The sequence below is a fragment of the Mustela erminea genome, chromosome 21 (genome assembly GCF_009829155.1).
Source record: "Mustela erminea isolate mMusErm1 chromosome 21, mMusErm1.Pri, whole genome shotgun sequence".
Lineage (NCBI taxonomy): Eukaryota > Metazoa > Chordata > Mammalia > Carnivora > Mustelidae > Mustela > Mustela erminea.
This window is the reverse complement of record NC_045634.1, coordinates 33,972,941-33,982,615: the sequence shown is the minus strand read 5'-3', so window position 1 is coordinate 33,982,615 and position 9,675 is coordinate 33,972,941. Positions and strand designations below refer to the sequence as shown.

The 9,675-nt window shown below is 42.8% G+C and overlaps 1 protein-coding gene across 1 annotated transcript in view; it reads left to right on the top strand.

The window, feature by feature from the left end:
• The first annotated feature begins 544 nt into the window (after positions 1–544).
• AGPAT5 (1-acylglycerol-3-phosphate O-acyltransferase 5) overlaps positions 545–9,675 on the top strand; it is a 53,134-nt gene continuing 44,003 nt past the window's right edge. The window contains exon 1 of the mRNA XM_032328858.1: positions 545–862. Within this exon, the coding sequence (XP_032184749.1) occupies positions 644–862 (219 nt within the window). The 5' untranslated portion in view covers positions 545–643. The remainder of the gene's footprint in view (positions 863–9,675) is intronic.

The following is a 9,675-nucleotide window of genomic DNA, read 5'->3' as shown; positions in this document are numbered from 1 at the left end:
GGGGCCCACAGAGCGTGCGGGCAGAACGTGGGGCTGCCCTCCCACCAGGCCGGGCCCCCTCCTCCCGCCCGCACCCACCTGCACCCACCGGGCCTGCCAGCCGCCACCTTGCTTCCCGCGTCTGCAGCGAGACCAAACTTCGGAGCATGCGTAGCGGACAGACCCAGGCTGTCCGCGCATTCGACCAATCAGAGGATGTGTTAATTTCACGGAATCCCGCCCCCTACGGGGGACTATGGCAACCGGAGGCCAATCAGACGGCGCGTTGTTGCCGCGGAGCCCCGCCCCCGACAGGGGCGCTGGGTGACGGGCGAGGGTCATGGGGTGTAAACGCTTTTGAGCTCCGGAGTCTCGGAGGCCCGCGGCATCCCCTTGCCCCGCGGCCGCGAGCAGCGCGCCCGGCCCCGCACTCGTCGGCCCGCCCAGCGTCAGGCGGCGGCGCGGCCCATGCGGCTGGGGGCGGAGGCCGGAGCGGGCGCGGGCTGGGCGTCTCAGGTGCGGCTGGCGGCCCGGAGAGGTGAGGGGGCGGCGGCGCGGCCCGGCCCGGCCCGGTGATTGGCCGCCGGCTGAGGGCAGCGGGGCGGCCTGGAGGCGTCCCGGGCGCGGAGCGGCCCCGGAGCGTTCCGCGAGCGGCGCCGGCAAGATGCTGCTGTCCCTGGTGCTCCACATGTACTCGATGCGCTGCGTGCTGCCGGCCGCCGTGCTCCTGGGCACTGCCCCCACCTACGTGCTGGCCTGGGGGGCCTGGCGGCTGCTGTCCGCCTTCCTGCCCGCCCGCTGCTACCAGGCGGTGGACGACCGGCTCTACTGCATCTATCAGAGCATGGTGCTCTTCTTCTTCGAGAACTACACCGGCGTGCAGGTGAGGGGCGCGGCCCGCCCTCCGCGCGCGTCCGCCGCGCCCGGCGCCCCGCTCTCCGCCCGGGTCCCCGCCGGGAACCTTCCAGCCCGCGCCCCGCCCCCCACCCCAGGGTACTTTTGGATCGTTCCGCTCTGCCTGGCAGATCCGGCGCCAAGAACACGTGCCCTCGCCCCATCCTCCCACCGCCGCGGGAGGGTTCATGTTCTTAGGTAGGGTTTGGTCCGATGCTTCCTTGCAGGTACCCCCAGGTCTCCAGGGAGCTGTGGCTATGTTGTTCGGAGGCCACAAGTGCGATCAGCCGCCCCCTTCTCCCCATCTTTTACTGTCTCGGTGCTTAGCTAAGTGGGTGCAGATGAGCACTTAAGTAGGGCAAGCAGTTGACAAGTTTGTCGGCGTCTGGTCTAAGAAGATTGGTAAGGTTTCAAGTCAAAAGGGCGCAGTTGAAAATCGGAGACCTTCTCTTGAAACCGATGAATGCTGCTTTTTGGACAATAATTACAACTCTGTTTTGCATTCTTCCCCAGTATAGGTGAAAGCTGGTCGAGGAAATTAATACGTTTGTTACTGTAGACGCCTTACGGTAGATAAAATTCTTGCCAACTTAAACTGGGCTCAAATGTGTGACTGATGTTTTGTCTGATGACTTTCTGTTACTTTTTCTGTAGAGACTGGATCTGTGGATTAAATTTATATAAAAAAATAAAAAATGTAGAAGGTCCCCTTAATTTTAGTTATTTGAATTCTCTTTTACAGAAATAACGTTTGCAGATTTTCTCTGTATTTCCCAATTTGAATAAAAGAGCTTGATTCTTGGATATTCCTTATATCCAATTAGTCCTTTTTTTCCTCCCCTTTTCTTAGTCGGGGTTGGGTTGAAGGGAATAGGATGGCATTGGTTTTGCCTTTTTGTCTTTTTTTTTTCCTCAAGCAGCTGTTTTCACCCTGTTGTCAACCAGCTACTATTTTCAGTTTGCAGTTGCACTGCTGTGGATCCCTGATGACTCTGAGTTTGCCCCAGTTGGAGGTTGTTTGGGGGAAGGGAAGTAGGAGAAGCCAGGGCCTACATTTAAACCAGTATCTGTAAGTGCTTCCTAGAAAAGAAAGAACGCTCTTTCAGATCATGGTTTCCTGTTAATTGGCTTTTAAAAAAATGGTCTTCATTTACAATTTTTACAAATTCAGACCAATCATTTGCCTCCCTTTGCTCTTCACCGTATTTGTCTAAATGTATGGTTTTGTCATAATTAAATAGTTAATTTTAATCAGATGATAGCTGACCTGGGCTAGGGTACAGCCAGAACATAGGACAAAGTCAGTTACCTTTTAGAAAAAGAATACTGCCTGTGGTGGGTTATTTCATTTTTGTTCAAAGAATATAGCATGTTCCATGCAATATAATGGATAATATACCAGTGTGTTTAGCAAGTTTCTTATTTTAAAAATGATTATAAAATTCCAGTGTTTCTAAATTGTATGTCTTATACCCTGTTCAGTGTAGACCTCCAGTTTAATTTTTGAGTTCTCAGCACTTGGTTTTTTTAAAAAATTGAATCTATTGATCCTCAGTGGGCAATCAGTTCTAGAATTCCTAACAAACTTTAAGGAACACACATTAAATAAAACTTTGAATTGTACTCAAGGGCCATTAGATATCCTTTTATAGATGCATGAATGACAATATCCAGGATAATAAAGGAAAGGAAATGTATTTATAAGGACATTCTATCACCTAATTTATAGTATTACTTACTAGTTTTCATCAGTGAGTGTCATTGTAAAGATTTGATTAACATTTTAGTTTTTCTTCTTTTGCTAGGGGACTTTTTTTTCCCCCCCTTGAATTGTTTTTCACCTTTAGTTTGCAAAGAACAGAGATGATCCTCATCTCTGTTCTGAATATAAGAATGTTGATTCATTTCTGAAGAAGTGTTAGTAATTTTGAGTTTTGGGATGAAAGGAAGTTTGCCATTAAATTATATAAATTGTAGAAGTATATTTAAATTGGAATTTTTTCCACCCCCTCTCATCAGGCAACCACCAGTCTGATCTCTGTGTTTATGGGTTTGTTTCTTTTTTGTTTGTTTCGTTTTTTAGATAACACATGAAGTGAAACCGAATGGTATTTGTCTGTCTGACTTATTTCGCTTAGCATAATATCCTCTGGGTCCAGCCATGTTGTCCCCAATGCCAAGTATTCCTTTTTCTGTCTCCGTGATATTCCTCTGTGTGTATGTGTGTGTGTGTGTGTGTGTGTGTGTGTGTGTGTAGCACATCTTCATTTATCAGTGGACACATAGGTTGCTTCTATATCTCAGCTATTGGGAACAATGCTGCAATAAACATAGGGGTATATGTATATCTTTTTGATTAGTGTTTTTGTTTTCTTTGAGTAAATACCCAATAGTGGAGTTACTGGGTCAGGTAGTATTTCTATTTTTAATTTTTTGAGGAACCTCCACCGTTGCTTCACCAATTTACGTTCCCACCAGCAGTGCACGGGGGCTCCCTTTTCTCCACATCCTTGCTAAGTGTCTTTCTGATACTGACCATTCTGTCAGGTGTAAGGTGATAACTGATGATTTTGATTTGCATTTGCCTGTTGATGAGTGATGTTGAGCATAAATTAGAATAATTTTAAATGAAATTTTTAATGCTTTTTAATTCTAAGTTTTAAAAAAGAACTGGATGGAAGTAGTTGCTTTGGAATCTGTTAAAAGTTAATGTATTTTTTTCCTAAATGTCAGAATTCCTTTCTCATTATTAAAAAAAAAATTTAAAAAGTTCTGCTTTTTTCCCTCCTTCCAATGGGATGAACTAAAAACTGATCATGACATTTGCAGAACAAAAATATCTAGTGATATAATACATGCCTCCTCATTAACATCTAATAAGTATTTTAGTCAGATTTTTTTTCTGCTTAAATCCTTTTCTAACATTTGGAATTTACTTTAAAATGTATTTTACATTACAGGCCCTATCTTCTAATTTGCTGTTCCTCAAATGCTAACATGATAGAACAACAAAATGTGGACTTTGAGATAAGATGAATTTAATTTTTCAACTGACCTACTTCAAATATAAAGTAGTCCAGAAAACACTGGAAACAAGATGACAGAATTTAAGCCTAAAATTTTGATTTTTTAAAAATGTATTCAGTTAGAATACTCTTAACTTCTCTAATTCATACTTTTAATTGAAACATTGTTTCAAGTTCTTCCGGAACAACCAAGGCATTCATATCTGGAGACCATTTATAACTGGTTCTTTTTGTAGCACTGTCTCTTCAAACATAGTTCTAGACTTTTAGTTAAATTTGTGTCTTATAGCTAAAGGCAGCTAAACTATTTGAATAAAACATGTTTATTTAAAATGGGAAAAGGGACCTTGCAAGCCCACCTCCTTTTTACCACATCTGGATTCTGTCTGCATTTCTGCTGAAATGTTGCCCAGAGTCATCTTGAGTATCAGTAGTCCTAAAGAGAATATGAATACTTTGTATCCTTAATTTCATTTTCCTCTGCTTATTTATCATCCATGTGAAGACCTTAAAAGACATGAGAGGACTTCCTTCAGTTTAGCTGGGGCCTGACAGAGCCCGGCAGATTCGGTTGTGCTTCTGCCTCTGTGTGTTTAAGAATGACTCCAGCCTTTCATAGGGGAAATTAAACATTTCCCAAATCAAATAGGATTCCAGTCTAACACATTTTGAGTCTGGATAGGGAATAGACTTATAAGAAAATCTTAGAGGGGCGCCTGGGTGGCTCAGTGGGTTAAAGCCTCTGCCTTCAGCTCAGGTCATGATCTCAGGGTCCTGGGATCCAGCCCCGCATTGAGCTCTCTGCTCAGCGGGGAGCCTGCTTCCTCCTCTCTCTCTGCCTACTTGTGATTTCTGTCAAATAAATAAAATCTTTAAAAAAAATCTTAGAGAACTGTAATTAGAACTTTCCTATAAATAAAAATTGTTGTACTTTCTTATAAATAAAAATCCCTGATTGAGCAAGCAAGTTTTTTGTTTTGGTTGCATTGGTCTAAGATTCCTTTTAATGTCTTATTTTTCTATTTTAAATCACAGATGCAATAAAACATTCATGCACTGCCAAAATATTTTGAGAAAGTTAAAGTTCCCTCTGCCTACACATACCTTTCCCAGGTATGCAACAATTTGGTGTGTAACTTCAGATTCCTTCTAAGAGTTTTTAAATAAACGTAAATTGTGGGAATAGTCGCACCCAATATGTCTGTAACCTGTGGGGACACCGCTATACTCTTATGATGAGGATAGGAAAATATGAATCTACAGGCATAATTTACTTTCCCTCTTCGTGAATTTGTCTGAATTTGTCGAGCCGAATGAACTGACAGCTGACTCTTCCTAAATGGACTAGAAATTGATTTTTCCTGGGACGCCTGGCTGGCTCAGTCGTTAAGCGTCTGCCTGCTGCTGCCTGCGGCTCGGGGCATGATCCCAGGGTCCTGGGATTGAGCCCGGCATCGCATCAGGCTCCCTGCTCGGCAGGAAGCTTGCTTCTCCCTCTCACACTCTCCCTGCTTATGTCCCCTCTCTCGCTGTGCTTCTCTCTGTCAAATAAATAAAATCTGAAAAAAAAGAGAGAAAGAAATTGATTTTTCCTTTAATATTTTCTTGTTTTATTATGGTTTCTCAAACACAGGTTGATAATGTAACCCAAAACTAAGTAGTAAGTTCTAAGGAAGCCCCCAAAACTACTCTTCATTCCTTCATTCGTGCAGTGTCGGAGTGGGTACCTTGTTCCAGATCCTTAGCTGGATGCTGCGGGACCCAGTGAGGAGAACTGGGGGCAAGATCCCTGCCCTTCTGGAGCTCACCTTCTAGTGAGAGACAAAGGATGACAAGAAAACTAAAATGTACTGTGCTCTGTGAGATTGTTAGGCTAGTGGTTGAGGAAGTGTGCCCAAACCGATGACATTTGTATTGAGCTCTGAAAAAGGGCCAGTCGGAGCATTAGTAGTAAACCAGGCGAGGGATGGTGGTCAGAGTTGTGGACAGAATGGACACGGAGAGCATGTAAAGACTCCCCTCCCTCCCGGATCTGTGTTCGAAGTAGCGGATAGGGCTTTGTGACTGGCTGTGGAAGAGAAAGGAGAGGGAGGGCCTGTAACAAACTTGGGGCTGACTGTGTCAGTCGTGTCCTAGCGTGTCAGTCGCGTCCCTGTCACAAGGTAGGTGCCGAACTTCCCATGTTACCGATGAGAACGGAGGCACCCGTAGTTCACCTCTGTAGGAGTTAAGGCAGGATTCAGTACAAGGCTCTCTGGCTTCAGGATCCATTTTCCGAAGATGCTTTGCTTGATGGTGTGATTATATTGGTTGAAATGAGATTCCTGCTCTCAGTTTATTCGTGCTAGGAAAAATACGGACAAACAATTCCAGTAGAGGATAATACTGAAATTGGAGTGTTTGTTAGCTTTGTGATATAAAGATGACCTAACTTCACCTGGATTCTTCAAGAAGGCTCTATCAATTATTCTGAGTTGCTTTGAATCTTTACTTCAAATGGGAGAAAGTATCATGGTGTGTTTAGGAAAGAGGCCATCACCGGACAACTGAATGCAAATGAAGACAACTAAGTGTGGCCTTCAAAGCTGTCTAAATTTTGCCCTGGCCAGTTTTTCTGTTTATTGGTTTCACTGTAGCCCAATTGCTGCTTCTTCCCCAGCCTCTCCAAATCACCAGTGTCTTTTCAAGCATGTGCCTGTGGACTCCTGTGTATACTTTCTTCTAGCGGAAGCCTCAGCTTTCCCTCACCCACTCTCGGTGTCAGCATCACACATGAATTAACATATGAAATAATAACATAACATTAGCGTCTTTTAATGTTTGTATTATCCCTTCTACAAGTTTGTAAACTTGTGGAGATGGCATTAAAGGGGACAATATCTTATTTTTTCCCTTTTAACAAAAGGGCAGAGTACAGGGAATACTGGTTTGAGTTTTTGTGGAAATGTAGATGCATCTCACTTTTAACGGGAGTGGGTTCTTGAATGAGCTTACTGGTTGACAGGTTTTGATTTAATAGGGACTACAGGTCTAGTGAGTCTAATTGTATTTTTTACTTAAATAGATAAAAGGGAAAGAAACGTGAACCGCACACTTAGAAGTAAGACTGTGAAAGAATAAGGTCAGAGACCTTATAAAGGAGGCAGTTCTGCAACAGCCAGCAAAATAGAGAAACCTTTGTTTGCTTGTCCATAAAAACCTGTAATTTTTGCTACTTTTGAACCTATGCAGTTCTCTACGGCTTATTTTGTTTCCTCTTTCTGTATGGGAACTAGCACTGGAGATCCCAAATAACCAAGTGTTGTCTGAGTATTTTAGAGGACTGTATGCTTCTGGAAGTGAAAGTGGTATTTGGAAGGCTGCTTGGTTCTGCCTGGTCTTCAGGTGGAATTCGGGAGGAAGAAATCAGGAGTGACACCTGGAGCATTACCTAAAATGCTAATCATATTCTAGGCGTTCATGTTTTCTTTCATTTTTAAACTTAATTTAATTTTTTAAAACAATTTTATTTGAAAAAGAGCATGAGCAGGGGGCAGATAGCAGCAGGAGGAGAAGCAGACTCTGCGCTGAGCAGGGAGCCCGACTCGGGGCTTGATCCCAGGACCCCAAGATCATGAACCAAGCCCAAGGCAGACGCTTAACGGACTGAGCCATCCAGGTTCTCTCCCTGGGCACTCATGGTTTAGAATGAGAAAATAATCTGTACTCTCAACACACAGTTTAGCAGTGTAGAATAAAGTCAGTTTTATAAAAGCATGTATGAGGTAAGTTACAAAAGAAAGGAATCAAGAGTCATGGGAAAACAAGAGCTCTGCAGCTGAATCCCGCGCTTGGCACGCTGCAGGGAGCTTGTGCGGCTCGGTGGAGGCCCCGGGGACTGCAGGGCCCATGGAGCGAAAGGCCACTGCTCTTCGTGTCCCGTGTATTGCTTTGTTCCCTGCCTTCGTTTGCCTTTCTGGAGGAATATTTTTTGTGTCTATTTAATTTTTTTGTGAGTTTCTTATCTCCTTAGTGTTCAGACTGAAAAAAAAATCACATAAGCTTCTAATAAATGGGAAGTTTCCTCATTCAAAGTTCATATTTGGAATTTGTGCAGAGAATACTTTTGTAACGTTCGAAGGAATTTTGGATCTTGGTGGGAGAAACCTGGGCATAATTCCTAGCTCTCTGACAGAGTATGTGTCAGCTTGAGTTCATCAGCTTCCCAGCTCCATATTCTGCTCCTTCAGTGAATACTTAGTCATGCCGTCTGGAAGACTGAATGAGGCAGCGTGCAGAGCTGCCCTCAGTGACCTGCACGTCACAGGTGCTCAGCGAAACACCCTGTAGGGTAAGGACTGTGCCAAGGGACACACATGAAGAATGTGTAAGAAAGCCTTGTGTTTTGTAAGGTTCCTTTTAAATGTTGCATGGTCCTTATAGCATACTGCTTATTAGACAAATGACTACGTTTCTACTTTAATCAGAGGGCATTGTAATTTTCCTATTCAGTGAAGTGTTTGAGATTGGGCAGAAAAAGACCATCATGTTTGTATGTGTTACAGTAGATACCTTATGCTGGTTAACTTGTGATATATTTCATTGGCATAAAAATGCATTTAAAAATTCATTTCAAATGATTATAAATATCATAGAGTATAAATTATATATCTAATTGTATTAAAACAATTTATAGTTGCATTTTTATGTATTACAGACTTTTTTCCCCTCTTATCCATTAATCACATAGCATAGTTGTGAATAAAAAATTTCAATTTATTGGACAATAATAATAGCTAAGTTTTGGGGAGATGGTTACTATGTTCAAGGCATTGTATGAAGTAGCTTACCTGGTCTCATTAATTAGGAGTAGTTGCCATTAGGACATTCATTTTACATGTAAAGAAATAGATGTGTAGAGGTAAGGGACTTGCTCAATTTCACACAATTAGTAAGGTGATGGACTAGGATTCAAATCCAAGTCTTAAATACTTTAACCTGTGTTCTTGGTGAAATAATTATGTTGCAGTGGAGGAAGAAAAGCTTTTCCTCTACTCTTAGGTTCGTAGCTGAGATCTGCAAATTGAACTGGCAAAAGTCAAATTAACAGCAGAAAAGACACATATTTTACTGATGTTAATATTAGTTTCTTAGCTGAGATCTGCAAATTGAACTGGCAAAAGTCAGATTAACAGCAGAAAAGACACATATTTTACTGATGTTAATATTTTTACATGTTGGTGCCTCACAGAAAATAAGTGAAAACGAAAAGAAGTGAATAGACTCAGCTTGAGGGTTTATATGTCATTTTAACAAGGGCAGTAACTCAACATGACAGAGAAAGGGCTTTTGGCCATTAGGGCTGGTAAATTGTGGGCAGGTCACTAGGGAATGGGTGAGAGATCAGAGCGGTTTAGTAACGTTTGCCATGCAGACTTATCTTGTGCTATCTCTGTTTTTTTCTGGCATTCTAGAAGGGAACACCTTTAGGAATGGGTATTAACATCACCCTTACAAAGGGAAGCTTAGGACTCAGGCAGAATGGGGGTGCAGAGAGGTCTTCCTGTGTTTGCTGCTTCTCACTTGTCTTCACCTCAAATATGCTTATGCCATGTGGCATATTTTGGGGTAGCATATTCTGGTCACCCTGAACAGAGTCTAGATCTAAGGGCAGTGAAAACTTTTAAAAAAAAAATATTTCATTTTGCATACTGAAAGAAAATGGTTATTATTGAGATAAAGAATCTGTCCCCCCCCCCCAAAAAAAAGCTGTCCACTTACGTCCTGGTGGGATTAT